At 38.9% G+C, this 17,516-nt stretch overlaps 3 protein-coding genes across 3 annotated transcripts in view; 1 reads left to right on the top strand and 2 right to left on the bottom strand.

Annotated features, from left to right (window-relative positions):
- The window catches only part of mettl24 (methyltransferase like 24), a 54,953-nt gene extending 54,295 nt beyond the window's left edge, over nt 1-658 (bottom strand). The window contains exon 1 of the mRNA XM_057822620.1: nt 243-658. The gene's annotated coding sequence lies outside the window, so the exon portion shown is untranslated. The remainder of the gene's footprint in view (nt 1-242) is intronic.
- slc22a16 (solute carrier family 22 member 16) overlaps nt 1-4,478 on the top strand; it is a 21,257-nt gene extending 16,779 nt beyond the window's left edge. Inside the window, exons 7-8 of the mRNA XM_057822612.1 lie at nt 254-353; nt 424-4,478. Of these exons, the coding sequence (XP_057678595.1) occupies nt 254-353; nt 424-588 (265 nt within the window). The 3' untranslated portion in view covers nt 589-4,478. The remainder of the gene's footprint in view (nt 1-253; nt 354-423) is intronic.
- Nucleotides 2,115-17,516, bottom strand: rnf217 (ring finger protein 217). Its single transcript, XM_057822615.1, has 7 exons — nt 16,618-17,516; nt 13,736-13,957; nt 10,465-10,629; nt 10,201-10,298; nt 10,006-10,109; nt 7,971-8,042; nt 2,115-7,803 (listed from the first exon to the last, which is right to left on the bottom strand). The coding sequence occupies exons 1-7, from the start codon at nt 17,437-17,439 to the stop codon at nt 7,721-7,723; spliced, it is 1,566 nt and encodes a 521-aa protein (XP_057678598.1). The 5' UTR covers nt 17,440-17,516; the 3' UTR covers nt 2,115-7,720.

Raw genomic sequence — 17,516 nt, 5'->3', positions numbered from 1 at the left:
ATCAGCATTTGATCTCATTGTTTGTGATTTATTGTTGTTTACGTGTTTATGTGTACTTTAATAAAGAATTTAAGTGTTTTTGTGAATTAACAGGCGTCAACAAAAATTTCATTGCTAAATTAGTAAAAATAAATAATTATGAGATTAGTCGACTAATCGTAAAAATAGTCGGCTGACTGAGCCTTAGTAGACTCTACTAGCAACATTAACTTCTACTTAAATGGAAATCTTGAGATTCTTACCGTTTTGTCAGGTCTCTGGCAGTGGGCAGCGGCAGCATGATGTGCCGCGTGGGCAGCGTAGTGGCGCCGTTCTGCGTCTACCTGGCCGACGTCTGGGTCTACCTGCCTCAGGTTTACCTTCACGTTAAAATATCGGATCTTTTTCAACTTTCTTCCCGTAAAATATGAACTTATTCATCAGCTCATCGTGGGCATCCTGGCTTTCATCATCGGCGTCCTGACCTTATTGCTTCCCGAGACGCTGGGCAGACCGCTGACGTCCACCCTGGAGGAGGCCGAGGCGCTGGGACGAAGCGACAAGAGGGAAAAACCGCAGCGTGGGATGGAAATGAAGGTCCACGGGTGATGAGCAAAAGAGGGAAAATTTGTGAAAACACACTTTTTTATCTGCTTTTGTTGTTGACATTGATGACCAACACTGACTGGACATGAATCATGTTTAAAGATGATAGCCACTATTTTTTTATTACAGTTGGGCTTGAAATTAAAAAAAAAAAAAAAAAAAAAAAAAAAAAAAAAAAAAAAAAGGAATATTTCTTGGGTTTTTGGGTTGGGTGTATTTTTCCCCCACTACAATTTGGGTTAATTGGTAAAATTCAAACAAATCTAAATCAATACAAAAAAATACAAGACGTTTAATAACTAAAAATGTAAAAAACACTTTGTTTTCGTTATTCTTACACATTTGTTTTTTGGGAACATGACCTCTTGTTATTCATGACTAAGGTCGCTGTGTTTGCGCTCAGTGTCAAATTAGAAGTAGTGCTTTCACGCCATCTTGTGGCAAGGTGCTGCCAATGTCGAAGTGAAGAACTTCAATTCCCACTGTTTTTCAACCGTTTTTGAAACATGGTACTTTTTTCCCCTCCTGATTTCGTCTCATTGGTGAAACTGGTAGAGCTACTGTTGGCATCGTTAGCAAAAAAAAAAAGTAAAATCTAATATGTAGAATAAAGAGGGAAAATATAACTACGAGTGTAGCCCAAAGTAGCGGAGTAAGAGTAGCGTTTCTTCTTTACAAATCTACTCAAGTAAAAGTAAAAAGTATGGCTGAGTAAAACTATTCTTAGAAGTACATTTTTCTCAAAAAGTTACTCAATGTAATGGAGTAAATGTAACGTGTTACTACGCACCTTTGCTAATAAGTACACCGTAGTTGACTTATTAAAGGGTATGACAACACCTGGGGAAATGCTAATATTCCATCATTTATCCATAAACTAGGGCTGTCAATATTATCGCATTAACGGGCGGTAATTAATTTTAAAAATTAATCACGTTAAAATATTTGACGCAATTAACGCACATGCCCCGCTCAGACAGATTTAAATGACAGTATAGTGAAATGCCCACTTGTTAATTGTGTTTTGTGGAGTTTTGCTGCCCTCTGCTGGCGCTTGGGTGCGACTGATTTTATAGGCTTCAGCACCCATGAGCAATGTGTAAGTAATTATTGACATCAACAATGGCGGGCTACTAGTTTATTTTTTGATTGAAAAACTTTACAAATTTTATTAAAACGAAAACATTAAGAGGGGTTTTAATATAAAATTTCTATAACTCTATAACATTATCTTTTAGGAACTACAAGTCTTTCTATCCATGGGTCGCTTTAACAGAATGTTAATAATGTTAATGCCATCTTTTTGATTTATTGTTATATATATATAAACAAATACAGTCCTTATGTACCGCATGTTGAATATATATATCCATCTTGTGTGATTAATTTTTAAGCGGTAATTAATTCGATTAAAAATTTTAATCGTTTGACAGCCCTACCATAAACGCATGCATTTTGGATTCATATCATGCCACTTCGTGTAATTACACACATCGCAACACCAAGAAAATGATAGAAATTTGGATCGATTGTCAAGCTAAAACGACCGGCACCCGAGATCCCCGAAATCTAGCATATTGTGTGCGTGACGACACAACAAGGAAACAACCGGCTCAGTGCTTAGTACTGAATGATGGCGTCACAATTTTGTTTCTAGTTGCAGCGACGAATCCGACGTAACGAACGTTCTTCTAATGGTGACGAGGAGAGTTATGAACCTTTCTTTGGTGTTTTGGGTTATCAATTTGAGCCCAAACGAAAGCCAATGCAGCCTAATGAAAGGATTATTGAGGGGAGCAATCACACTGATGAAACACTAGCAACAGATCGTGTGGGAAACACCGAATGGTTTGTTTTGCATTTCTTTTTGTGAAGCTGATAAACCGTGACCGCAAAATAATGTATAGAATATTTATCATTTATTGTGCTATCATAGGTTTTCGCTCTGCCAACAGACACAAATATGAATGGGAATAGAGGATTTGTTCTATATATTTTACGAGCGATAATTTATACATGTGTCCAGTCCTATATCCAATGCTTGATGTTTTTTATTATGAATGAATGAATGAAATTTTATTGTCATCATCATCAGTATCATTGACAATCATTGACAATTACAAAATGTGATATGATATACCCCGAACCGAAGAAGAAGACAAAGGCGGACGGGATGAAGCATATGCTTATCAGTTTCCCATCCCCCAAGTTGTCATTCAAAAAAATCTTCGACCCTTTCAGGTGGTGGCGCTGGTTAAGCAGGGCAGTCTTGGACTTGTGGTCTGCCAGCTTCATGAGCACCGTCGCCGGTCCTCTCCCCCCAGATGGGAGCAGAAGGCAGCGACGGATGTCCAGCGGTTCCATGATTATTCCATACTCTTTCAGCTTAGCAATCGCCAGTTGCGCCACTGTGTCCCCTGGGCTAGGCGTCAGTTGTAATCCAGAAATGATGAGCTCATTTGCGCGTCGGCACTGGTCGAGATCGTCAGCCAAAATTTCCAGCCTGTTGATGCGAACATCTCTCTCATCGACCGCCTGCTTGAGTTTCTCGTTTTCAGCGCGAATTAACTGGAGCTCTCTGACGATTTCTTGATTCTGGTTTTGAATCAAGCCAGTCATTATAAAAGAGTACTCACTCTGGCCATTTCGAGCTTGGCTGCTCCGCTCCTTTGGTTAGCCTGGGGTGGTTTCATCAGAGCCAGTCATCGTCCTCTTTCTTGATATCTCGGGACATTTAGGTGGCTGCGCGTGTATGGTGGGCACCGCATCTGCTTTCAGCAGCAATTTCTTAGCAAAACCTGATTTCATTTGTCCATAGTTCGAATAGCTTTCAGGTGTAAACTGCGCACAACACAAAACCGTGCCGGAGGCTGGGTCTGCAAAATTAGCCCTCTTAGCACGGATGAACTTTACTCATTGTCTGCGTAGTCCAGCTCTTTTTCTCACGTTCGGGAACTCATGGGTACTACATTGCGACAAATGGCTATTTGTACACCACATAGCATTACAGGTTTGAACCATTTTAGCGATTTTTTGATAAAACACAAACGCAACTCTCTCGTCAATAAACAACGATGGCACCTGCCTCGACCTTTTGTTTCCTTGTTGTGACGTCTCCGCCCCATTCGGCTGTTTCCGGAATACTTTCGGAAATGTTTTTCGATCTATTTTCGATAATTGCTCGTGAATGTGATTTATTTTTTTGTTGACTTTACTAATATTTGTTATCTTGCCACATAACGGTTCTATACATATCTCACAGCCCCTTAGTATTATAATACCCTTTAAAATATATCTTGATTTTTAAACAGTATGTTATTGTTATGAATTAGTTGACATACAATGACATGACCTATACAATGGTCGGAATACTAAGAGTATTTTACTCAATATGTGTCTTATTTTTATTAGCTTCTTTTTTTTTGGTTTTAATTCAACTGTATTTCTCAGGGTGAACATTAAAATACACCATTTGTCACTGTGTAGCATTGTACAGTAATGTAGTTATATGTTGTATGATGGCAAAACGAGAAAATTACTACTCCCCCATAATTGGGCGTGTAAAATATTTGGACCAAAACACACCAATCAACCAATTTCAACTACGAATCAACGTACATGAATATTTAATTCGTTGGCTGGCATTGACAGGAATAGACGACCAATCCATTTGGGACATCTATCTCACTGAATATGCGCACATTTTCTGAGGACATGTTTTTTTGGTCTTTCATCATGCAATGATTACATAGCGGATTGTTTTTAATCAGTGTTTTACTAGTGCAGTCACAGTCCAGCTGTTGGATCCAAATATGTGAGAGGTGAAACGTGTGCCTTATGTGACATTTCAAAACAAATGAAAATAATAATAAAAAAGAAACTTGTAATATTCATCCATTTCTTTTTATTCATACTTCTATCAAGTCATGATTTGTTTTCAAAAAATCCGTGCGGTTTAGACATTGTAGTGTGACTGCCTTCTGTTGGCAACAAATTGCAACTGCAACTTTTTTTCTTTTTTTTTTTGCTCCCACGAACCACCACCAGGGTGACAATTTTTTCATCCTTATCTATTTCAATTGAAAACCACGATTATGAATGTACCATAAACATGAATGCAACAAAATAATTCTTCATTGTCTGATACAGTATGTACATTCATTTGGGGTTTGACTTTGCATCAGCAGCTGTAAGGCACCGTTAAAAAAAACACACACACAAATGAAAAAGCCAGTGATATCGTAAAAGCCTCAAAAACAGCAAAATGATGGGGTCAAAACAGTAACATGACACGCAGATTTTATCGGAATGAGAAGTTGGAAGGTTACGGGGAAAATGTGTGCGCTTCTGACTCCACCCACTAGATGGTGTTAGCAATAAAAATACATGTAAAGTTTGTAATTTAGTATTTTGGTAAATATTCCGATGTTTTTGTGATTGACAATATAAAATGTTGTCATAAAAGTACTTTTTACTCTTTAACATTTTCCATAGACTTCTTAATGGTATTGATGGGTCGGATCGGTCATGCACTGCGCCTCGCATTCAAGTAGGGGGCCGCCCACATCAAGAGGAGCTATTCACAAACACACGCACGCAGTGATCGAATGCCGGATTTCTGTTGAAAAAGTACGAAAGCTGTACCGCATAAAAACAGGAAGGATTGTCTCAGGAGTGATTCATGGTAATTATTATATTTTTCGTACCATGCATACATTTTGAAACGCTGTGAAAACAATTAATGGGAGAAATTAGCCGCTACTGCATTGGCATCATAGTTGGCAATACGTAGCGGAAGCTAGCTACATTTACTAACAGACTAGCATTGTACTTCGACATATTTACATAAAATAAATGCTAACCGCACATTTTGTTTTTGGCTTTTAACCAAGAATCGAGACTGTTTTACGTCCATATCTATAAAGAATTCGAGGTTTTAAGCATTTATTCAAAAGAATTTTCACCGGAAAAGCTCTGTTTACATAAGACCGCCGCTAGCTACATTCACTAACAGACTAGCATTGTACTTCGACATATTAATGTAAAATAAATGCTAACTGCACGGTTGTTCTGCTTTTAATCAAGAGTCGAGACTGTTTTACATCCATATCTATAAAGAATTTGGGGATTTAAGCATTTATTCAAAAGAATTTTCACTGGAAAAACTTTGTTTACATAAGGCGGCCGCTAGCTACATTCACTAACAGACTAGTATTGTTCTTTGACATATTTACGTAAAATAAATGCTAATTGCAGGTTTTTCTTTTTTTTCCTTTTAACCAAGAGTCAAAACTGCTCTACGTCCATATCTATAAAGAATTCGGGGATTTAAGCATTTATTCACAAGACTTTTCACCGGAAAAGCTCTGTTTAGTTAGATAAGGCAGCCGCTAGCTACATTTACTAACAGACTAGCATTGTACTTCGACATATTAACATAAAATAAATGCTAACTGCTAACTGTGATTCCAATCGGTCAGCTTTGACGGCCTCGCCAACAATGCAGGGCCACTATTTATCAACCCTGCGTCCCGTGTCCCGTCAATATATATGAAGTCTATGCATTTTCTTTGTCCTGTAAATTTTTTTTCGACTAACATGACTGCACGTTTTTTTTGCTTTTAACCAATAGACGAGACAGTTTTACGTCCATATCCATAAAGAATTCGGGGATTTAAGCATTTATTCACAAGAATTTTCACCGGAAAAGCTCTGTTTACATCAGGCGGCCGCTAGCTACATTCACTAAAAGACTAGCATTGTACTTCGACATGTTTACGTAAAATAAATGCTAACTGCACTTTTTTTTTTTTTTTGCTTTTCACCAAGAGTCGAGACCGTTTTACGTCCAAATCTATAAAGAATTCGGGGATTTAAGCATTTATTCACAAGAATATTCACTGGAAAAGCTTTGTTTAGTTAGATAAGGCGACCGCCAGTTACATTTACGAACAGACTAGCATTGTACTTTGACATATTTACGTAAAATAAATGCTAACTGAGATTCCACCCGGTCAGCTTTGACGGCCTCGCCAACAATGCAGGCCCCATATTTATCGGCCCCACCAATACATTATGAAGTCTCTACATTTTCTTTGTACCGTAAAAACGTTTTCGACGAACATAACTGCATGTTTTTTTTTTTTGCTTTTAACCAAGAGACGAGACTGTTTTACGTCCATAAAGAATTCAGGGATTTAAGCATTTAATTACAAGAATTTTAACTGGAAAAGCTTTGTTTACATCAGGCGGCCGCTAGCTACATTCACTAACAGACTAGCATTGTACTTCGACATGTTTACGTAAAATAAATGCTAACTGAACATTTTTTTTTGCTTTTTACTAAGAGTCGAGACCGTTTCACGTCCATATCTATTTAGAATTCGGGATTTAAGCATTCATTCTGACCTTTTGTCTCTCTTTTTACTATAAAATATAACATTATTTGTTTTGAATAAACATATTTTTTCTGTAACAGTAAAAAATTTCCGTCTTGATATGCCAACTGTTTAGCTATAGCATTAACACCTAACATTACCAATAAAATAACTAAAACATATATTTCAATGTTACAATGGTATTCCAAAAACATTCCTGTTTTTCTTTGTAATGAAGCTGCACATTTTTCCCTTGTAACATTCCAATTTTTTCCTTCTCATTTTCTTTAGTAACGCTACACGCTTCATGTAAAGTTTCAAGTTTGCCCACATTTTTCCTTCATTTTCGCTAAGCAAAATTAAAGCGTATTAGCGTCTTGTTCCTATTGACTTAACTTCACATTGAAAACCCTTGTTTTTTTAAAACAGGAGTCCCGGGTGGCACGAGACGTTATGGCGGTGACACAGCTCGACGAGGATTAGCGCGGCATCGCGACGATTGGTGGGAATGGGGTGTTGGTCGAGCTCGATCTGCGTTTGTTTTGGCACAATACGAGCGGCTGACTGTGCGCTTTGGCTTTTGTGATGAGGACGCACGCACGCCCTGCACAGAAGCGCTGAAGCCGTGCGTGGGGGTCACAGTGCAAAAAAAAAAAAAAAAACCCCGGTAACTTCCTGCAATTTTTCAGGAAAACGGGGGATGAGGAAATTTAAGTCTTACGCAGTCCCTGAGGAGCTTTTCACTTGGCGTTCCAACGTCAAAAGCGCCAGGAGCCTAAAGAAGAGGTGGCGCGCCTTTTTCTCTTTTTGCACACGTAGTAGAAGGGGAAGCCAATTAAGCCTAAGCGCAAAGATAGGAGCATCATTAGTTTTACAGGACAGTGAAAAAACAACACAGGCAGTATTATGTAGTCATGACATCAATTAAGGAGAATTAGACACAGACTGGAAACACATTACTGTAAATGATCAAATATGAGTATAAAGGAAATTTTAAAAAGTTGATACCTATGACCAGCGCCACGGCTCCCAAGACCAGTACCAGCGACAACACCAACGGAGCCAGTAACACTTTTGCGCCTGACGCACGAAACAAAAAAATGCACAATACCGTTAAGTACAATAGGGCAACCAAACCAAGACTCTGTAATATTACATTTGCCAACTTTTAAATCATTTTCAAATGACAATACAATTCACAATTTTTCTTAACGCAACACATTTTTACTTGTAAAATGGCAACTTCATGGACAGGGTATTCGCGGAGTCTTAAAAAGTAAAAAAAAAAAAAAAAAAAGTTGGTTTATTTCATATTTCACGTGGTGTTTTATCCTCCAGAATGAAATGAACCGCTTGGATATGTGTGGAAGCGATTGCTTTATATATTCAATAGGGCTGTGAAAATTATCGCGTTAACGGGCGGTAATTAATTTTTGAAATGAATCACGTTAAAATATTTGACGCAATTAACACATATACCCCGCTCAAACAGATTAAAATGATAGCAGTGTAATGTCCGCATGTTACTTGTTTTTTTTTGGCTTTTGGTGCCCTCTGCTGGCACTTGGATCCAAATGATTTTATGGGTTAGAGGACAATGAGTGAGCATGGTGTAATTATTGACATCAACAATGGCGAGCTACTAGTTTATTTTTTTGATTGAAAAATTTACAAATTTTAATAAAACGAAAACATTAAGAGGGGTTTTAATTAGGGGTGTCAAACGATTCAAACATTTAATCGAGTTAATTACAGTTTAAAAATTAATTATTCATAATTAATCACAATTAATCGCAATTCAAACCTTCTATAAAATATGCCATATTTTTCCGTAAATTATTGTTGGAATGGAAAGATGAGACACAAGATGGATATATACATTCAACATACGGTACATAAGTACTGTATTTGTTTATTATAACAATAAATCAACAAGATGGCATTGCCATTATTAACATTTTGTAAAACCCCTCTTAATGTTTTCGTTTTAATAAAATTTTTAAAATTGTCAATCAAAAAAATAAACTAGTAGCCCGCCATTGTTGATACCAATGGGTATCATGGGTGCTGAAGCCTATGAAATCAGCTGTACCCAAGCGCCAGCAGAGGGCGGCAAAACTCCACAAAACACAATTAACATGTGGGCATTTCACTGTACTGTAATTTAAATCTGTCTGAGCAGGGCATGTGCGTTAATTGCCTCAAATATTTTAACGTGATTAATTTAAAAAATTAATTACCGCCCGTTAACGCGATAATTTTGACAGCCCAAATATATATATAATTTATAATAAATTATATACTTCGTAAGTGTTTCCGGCCCTCCAATTTTCCTTCAAATCCTTTGTACATATTATATTGCCGCTATTGATGTGACATGGGTTTTATTTTATTTTTTTCAATTATGGTCTTAAAAAGTCTTAAATATGGCTTGTCGAACACTGCCGACACTGATGGATTAAAGTGATTTTTTAAAGTAAGTGTCAAGACACAGCTGTGAATGACCACAGCCGGATTTTGGGGGGATTTTATGGGTGAAACATGGTAAACTTACCTTCTTTTTATGGCCAGGTTGAAACAAAAGCGGTTGCGCGACGTCTGTAAACGGGGGTTTCCAGGGTAAAACGAACAAATAAAAAATAGTTCGGGGGCTTCATGCGCCATGAATCTGCTATGGCAGCATATAGACATATTGTTCTATCAAACACAACAGTTCTTTTGGCTTAAATTACAGCAGTTTCTTTTAAAGAAAGGTGCAAGAGCAGAAACGGCTTTTTCAGCCTTGTCTGTGTTTTCCGCCATATATAAATTTTAATAAGGTTTTTTTAACATGCTTTTTCACCCTAAGAATTTTTTTGTCATTGTTTTTTTTAATCATACCAAGACTTTATTTTTCCTTTCAATTCCAGAATTTTTTTCTCACAACAGTATAACATGACAACTTTTAGTAATCATTCATCATCTCCTTACTATTAAACTGGCAACTATTCTGCCTCAGATTTTCATTCGTACTTAAAAACAAAGACGCAAAATAAAAACTCACCACAGATGGACCCTCGAATAAAGCGTCTGAGATGCGGTTTATCTGGCAAATAGCGATACTTGCAGCCAAACACGCTCAGGTTGGACGTATGATCCCCGAAATACCTAACAGACAAAAAAAAAAAAAAAAAAAGGATTACAATTTAACAGATTTTATCCATCAATCACTCTTTTCTTGTCTTTATAATGAAATCACCTGAGTTGACGGTAGCGCTCACCACAGCGATAACAAAAATTAGTGTTACACTGCGTGCACACCATGTGATCGCATCCTTCAGTGCGTTGAATGTGGATCTGCACAAATGCACAGTTAATGGCCGACTCGCTTTGCTGTTAAGCGCGCATTAAGCTCGGCTAAGTGCGGGCTTAGCGGAGTTTACTGTCAAACAAACCGAGAGCAGCTTAAGTTCAGTTAGTGTGATGGATTTCTCAAGTCGAGATGGTTTTTTTTGTTGGTTACCATGCACTTTGGGCATTTCTGCGCGTTGCGTTGTCCTCGTTCGATGACGCACGCCCAGCTTCGCAGCTGTTTGTCGCCCTTTCGGTAGTCGCGGCACTTGATGCCTTGGTGCCACGGAGCGTGGCATTTAAAGCACCACACAAATTGACAGTCGCTGCACTGGATCTAAGAAAAAAAATAGATGGAACGGTTGTTTTAATTATTGGCTGCCATTGACGGCGATAGACATCCAATCTATTTTGACTGGGCAGATTACAGTGAATGAGGTACACATTTAGTTTTCCGATTTCTTTTCTTGTGAACTCTGGCAATTGGCGAAAACTATGGAACAGTCTTGTTTTCGTCAACGGTGAGGATGACGAAAATATTTCGTCGACAAACAAATTTTTCATGACGATAACGAGCTTATAACTTGACTTGGGAGACGAATGCAATTTTTGGTTAGATGAAAATGCGCCATATTTTCAGTCACATGTTCACAATGTGTGACATTTTTATGTATAGCTAGCCTGCATCGTGGCAGTGTCTGGTTGGGTCACTCATTTGACGTGCTGCGCCCCAACTCACCATTGTCCTCTCCAGGCTTGCTTGTTTTGAAACACACATGGTAGAATTATTATTATTATTATTTTTTTAATCTTTGCAAGAGAGAATATGCAATGTTGCTTTAGCCTTTAAAGGTCTCTGAAGGCTGAGTTATACTTCCGCGTCAGACCTGCGCCGTCAAGGAAGACCCGAGTTACGACCCTGCGCCATAGCCTGACGCGCGCCTCTCGAATTTTCTAACCTTTGCGTCGTGTAGACGCATATGACGTGGCAGAAACGGACTGTGACTGGTCCGCTCAGACTGTTGTTTCCGGTTTAGCGCGAAATCACCGCCATTGTAGAATAGAATCAAACATTATTTTCTACACGCAAAAATGGACCAAGCCGACGGGAGTATCATCAAAGAGCAAGTCTCGTCAAGACATTATTGTGATTGCCAAATGGCAAGGTAGGCGATTGAAAAAACAAAAAAAAAATACGAAAAAAATAAGAACGACCGAGACATGTGTGTTCGGAATCGAGTGGCCTCACGAAGCGGTGACCCAGTCGGCCAAAAACTGCCAACTTTTTATCACTTTATGTCATATTTTTGGTTGGTGCACTTTATTGCGTACATATGTTTGCTGTGAGTCTGTGACTTATTTACGTGTCACACTTCAAGTATATGAAGAATAAAGCACAGATTTGGTGTCAAAAGAGTTGTTTTGATCTTTAATTTTCAATAACAGACAGTTCAAACACGATACATCATCACTGATTGAGAGTGCCTCGGTGCTTTTTATGATAACGTTAAAATCAAGGCTCCCAACGCAGTTTGGGAAGTTCCATAGACGCCAGAAATCTGCTGGACACGGCAAACAAATCAGGCTGGAGGGCTTTGCAGACCTTGAACGCAGTGCTCGACGCCAGTTTGAAGCTAGCCGCCACAGCTAGCTTTCTCCACCCGAGTCTAAAACTCTCTGTTTGGCATCAAAAGTCGGCCAGACCGCCTCGAAACCTTCTTGCATTGTTTATTTTTTCTCCAACTAGCGGAAGTCAACAAGCATGCCCCCAAACCGTACAAACATAACGCCACACCTCTCTAGTGGCTTGGTGGTGAATTACAGAGCAACGCGTTCCCTCACCGCAGAACTATCGAATGTCGAATGACGCAGTAGTCGCTGCGCCGTCACCGCAACCCGGGAGTATAACTCAGGCTTAAATGTAACTTGTAACATTAACATAGCATTTCTGTTTGTGTTAGTATTAGGCTAATGCTAACGGCAAGCATCCTCTTAAACTCTCAGACAACTTTTTTTTTTTTTTTTAAATTCACACCGTTCAATTCACACCGTTCATGGCGTCCAGGTGGGTATAATTAATTGAAAATAATGATAATAATAATACAAAGTCCCAGCTGATTGTGTTTTATCACCAAATTGGCGTAGACCTTGTAGATGCTACAATATGTGCTTGTCTTTCAATTTTCATTCGAAATTGTTGTAAATCTTTATTCATTTGTTTTGGGGCCAAAACTTCTAATTTTAACAGCCGAAAACATTTTGAGTAAACGTTGACTAAACTAGACGAAACGTTTTCGTCAACAAAAACTCGACGAAGACAAACACATGTTGAAATGACTAAAATGTGACTAATACTAATACGTGTTATCTTCCATAAGAAAATTAAAAGAGCTGCCAAAAACAACGCTGCTCCGGAAGCAGTGGTATGTACAGTATTTAGTTCCATGTGTCTGTTTGTGTTTTAGATAACTCAGCGATTATTATCAAACTTGCATGTTTGTATTATGAAATGGAAGAGGTGATTAAATTTTGAGGTATGAGGGTCAAATGTCGCAAAGAAATTTCACTATAACTCAAGATTGAATGAAGGGTTAGTAGAAAATTTGCATGATATTTTTGTATTATGAAACAGAAGAGATGATAAAATGTAGGGGTCATGAGGTCAAATGTCAGGAGTTTCGCATGAACTCAAGATGTAATAAAGGGCTATTATAAAACTTACATGATGTTTTTATTATGAGCCAGAAGAGGTTATTTAATTTGGGGGGGTCATGAGGTCAAAGGTCACAGAGGTCAGAAAATGAATTTTGCGATAACACAAGAATGAATAAAAGGGTTGTTATCAAACTTTTGGGATTTGTATTATGAAAACGAAAAGGGGATTGTAATTTGGGATAGTAAGGTCAAAGGTCACAGAAATCAGAAAAGGACTTGCGATAACTCCGGAACGAATAAAGGGGTTATTATTAAACTTTTTGGGATTTGTTTGTATTATGAAAAGGAAGAGGTGATTATATTTTGGGATAGTAAGGTCAAAGGTCACAGAGGTCAGAAACGGAATTTTGTGATGACTCAAGAACAGGGTCATAGATGAACTTGAATTATACAGTATGTTTGAAATATGAAATGAAAGTGGCGATAGAATTTGGGGGTCAAAGGTCACAGAGGTAAGAATAGGTATTTTACAATATCTTGTTTCATCCTTAAAGGAAGTGCATACTCTACCAAATATGCTTGGATTTGGTTGCTAAATTGTTTTTCTTATGGATTTATTGAAATTAAAATTACTTTTTTTTTGACATCTTAAAAAAAGATCGTTGTGTAATACTGCATTTTGGAGGGAACTGATCCATGGTACAACTTCAACAGCAAATGCCTCTTCACAAGACATTTACAACTGTGCGATTCTCTTTTCAAACTCTACCAAATTGACCCCTTTTCACCTTGTACTTCTGCTCGGAGCGCGCAGGACTGGCTCGTTCGAGCGAGGTGAATCGTCTGCAGCGGGGGCAGGGCTTGGTACTGCTGTCCAGCTGACTCAGCTCCAAGAAATAGCGGTAGCGCAGCACGTCCTCGGGGCCAAGCCACGACTCTACAGCGGCGTTCTCCAGCATCCCGCTGCACTCCGAGATAGGACAGCGGATAGACGCCTTGGCTTCTTGCACCTGCCCAGCAACACAACAACCAAAAAAAAAAAAACCCCATCATTTTCACTCCAGGTTAACAATTCCTTTAATAACCTTCTGTGATTCAGCATTTCTGAATTGATGCAATCACGCATGGAAAACTGCCCAGACAGGAAATGCTTAATAATTCACAACATAATGCGGTTAAGTGTTACATAAATGGAAGGCTGGACCAGACGCATTGAGAATTGAATGTTCCTCATTATAGCGAACATCTACTTAGAAAATAGTCTTTGGCCACAATATTAGGTACACCTACACCATCTTACATACATGAAATCGGTCTTTACAGATGCAATGCAATGTTCCTGTGTTCTATCTATTGAGATTTGGTATTGGCCTGAAAATGCATCACATGACCAGGTTAAATTTTACATAGCAGGAAAGTGAGAGACACTTAGTATTGGCTACTGTGAGTCATACTCACCGGCATGGCGTTTTGGACACAACAACCTCAAAAGGGAAATAAAAAAGGTCACCAAACAGGTCAGGCAGGTTCAACTGTGCAACATGTGTTATAAACGCACGTGTTGCCATGTGTGCAACATTATAATTGATAGGAAATTCCCTAAATTTCCAAAGTTACTTTTTAGGTAATAACATTTTATCATTTAAAAATATATTTTAAAGAGAATTTATTTGATGTTAAAACAATTTTCTAATATAAATTTACACATCTGTGCGACTTTTTACATCAAAATCTGTGGGACTTTTTACATCAAAATGTAAGAGTTGAAAACTTAATGTGTAATAAAACTACTCAAAATGTTGTATTTTCTAAAATAATTGTCTTCAAGACCAAGTAAATGAGTTATTTTTTGTAAATTGTCCCATTTCCAATTGTTATTAAAAAAAAAAAAAAAATTACTGGCAAGATTGCTCAAACCGAATAGTATTTATACTCTACTTTATTGAACAACAGCATGGCAAAATGTAATGGTGGAGTGCCTCTGGGCTCTGTACTATACCCTTTAGCATTCTTAAAGTGAACCTCGGACTTAAAGGACTTGTAGGCTCTAATAAGCCATAGTTGTTCTCTTTTACTAAAATATGCTATTAGAAACACATATATTGCCACTGATTTAAATTCTATGTTCTGACCTACTGAGGGGGCCATGACATTCTGGTGCTGGTCAGATTGTTTTGTAACAGAGATGTGGAATGAGGTCCCAACGCTGTACCTACATACAATTCCAGTTCTTCAGCAGTGTCTTTAAACCGATCCTAGGCGACTTGCCGAGATACCGACTTGCTGCCATTTGACCGTTTCAATATCCATCAGTTGCTAATTGCATCATTGCCTTGTGTTTTTTGTTTGTTTGTCTGCTTTTCACCGTGGGTTTCCCTCAGTTTTTTCTTTTTAATTGATCCCGACCTGTCACGGAGCCTGTGTGTTTGATAAACCCTTTTACGCAATCCCTTTGTTATTGTTATCTACTTGCTGTCTGAAGTCAGCCGCGTTTTCTAATTCCGTGGTCTTGACAGCAGCACTTTCTATTCAGTTGCATTTTCTGTCTGACAACGCATGTGGGTTGCGATTGCTTTATGGGGAAAATAATGACTAACATCACGCGGAAGTATACAGTCCTGTGGTCTACGTGCTCGTCTATTACACGGAAAACGCGGTTTCAAATCCCGCTGGAGACCTTCATTTAATTGCTAATGCTGCTCGTTTTGTGAAATATCGACAGTGCCGTCCTGCTCATTACTTTTCTGCTCGGGTTCAAATTGGAAGCGCAGAACCGACGACATGTTTATGCAGCTAACGAGTGACACTGTGGAAGTACGGCAGCGCTGCCCAGTGACGTCACCGCCCAGAGTGCATTGCATCATCAACAATAATTTGAATTAGGGCTGTAGCTATCGATTATTTTAGTAGTCGATTAATCTACTAGTTAGTTCGAATAATCGGATGAGGAACATAAAAAATTAAAATACCTGAGCTGAGCCTTAAACGCTATAAAAAGATAAATAAACGAGGATCTATGTACAGCAAAAGAACAATTGGCTAACTTGCATAACAAAAATCTGCAAGCTTAAATGCTATAAAACACAAACTTTATTTATTTATTTATTTTTTTATACAATGCTCTTAACAAATGGTTCGGACACATATTCCCACAAAAAAAGGCAAAATATAGCTATAAACTAAGTTACAAATCCATTAAAAGAATTAGTTCAAACAAAAACTTAGCTTATATTGGTCTTAACAGGGAACAGTTGGATTCAACCATGTGAAATGAGACGGTGTATCCACCAAAATTAATAAAACTAAATGCAAACACTTTCAAAACAAACCATCACAACGCCAATTTAAATTAACGAATACTTAAAGCAGCAAAATTTCGAATCTTTATTTCCTAATCGAACACTCGAGTTAATGGATTAATCGTTGCAGCACTAGTTTCAATATCAAATTATTATAACTAATACTAACATTTATCTTTTAAGAACTACAAGTCTGTCTGTCCGTCGTTCCCTTTATTTTTTCCCCCCCATTATTTTTAACTCATTGGCTGCCATTGACGGCGATGGACGTCCAATCCATTTTAACTGTGCGTAGGAATGAATGTCATTAAATGAGTGCCATAGAAAGGGTTAACTTAGTTGGAAACAATACTAAGCTCCTTAGTACCCACCTGAGAAGTGACGTACAGTGTCAAACATTCGTCACACACCAACTTCCGGCAGCATGGCAAGGGTACGATAGTTTTCTCCTCCAGACACACCCGACACAGTTGTGCCTCGACGTCTGCGTCGGTCCCCGCTCGTAGTAATGAAGCCCCGCGCAGTGGGTCCACCAGGTCCTCCTCGGTGTATAAAACGAGCCCCCCGTCCAACCCGGAAGTCAGTTCATTGCCCCAAACTTGGGGTATATCAGTGTTATGCTGTTCCTCGTTGGCGATACAGTAGACAGTGCAATAAATATGATCATTAACTCTTGGTGTCACGTCCGGATTTAGGCTAGTATCACATTTTTCTCGATTAGTTTCCAAAAGGGAAAGTATATCAACTCGCCCAGTGTCCGATGGGGTTAACTCCACGGGGGGAGGCTCGTTTTGAACCTCGCCGCGCCCCGGTTTTTCGTTATCGTCGCAAACGGCGTTTATGTCACCTTGCCCAACCTCCTCGCCGCCCTGCATTTGACCGTCCGGACTCGTGCGGTCCAAGGGAGATGTTGGAGCAAGCAACTCCTCCTTCATGGACTGGACAGCGTCCACCCCGCCGTCCTCTCCCCCGCCTCCGTTGTTATTGTTGTTCTCCGCATCCCGCGTTTGCTCTTCTTCTTCTTCTACTCCTCTTTCTTCTTCGTCCCGCGGTAACTTCTCTCTGCTGATTTTACCGCTCCCAAAAAGCGATTTCACCTTCTCTTCCGCTTCAAAAGCGCCGAGAAAATTTGGAATATTATACGTGCTGGATACATGGCCGTCACGGTCCATCGCCGGGCGGTCTTGACCCATTTCTAGTGCGAGGCGTCAACCCCGCCGCATTGTCAGCGCCTCCCAAGTCATAACAAACTCGGGCACCAAAACAAAAC

The sequence above is a fragment of the Corythoichthys intestinalis genome, chromosome 19 (assembly GCF_030265065.1).
Source record: "Corythoichthys intestinalis isolate RoL2023-P3 chromosome 19, ASM3026506v1, whole genome shotgun sequence".
In the NCBI taxonomy this organism is placed as follows: Eukaryota; Metazoa; Chordata; class Actinopteri; order Syngnathiformes; family Syngnathidae; genus Corythoichthys; species Corythoichthys intestinalis.
Note: the sequence above shows the minus strand (reverse complement) of the source record. Positions and strands in the feature narration are given on the sequence as shown.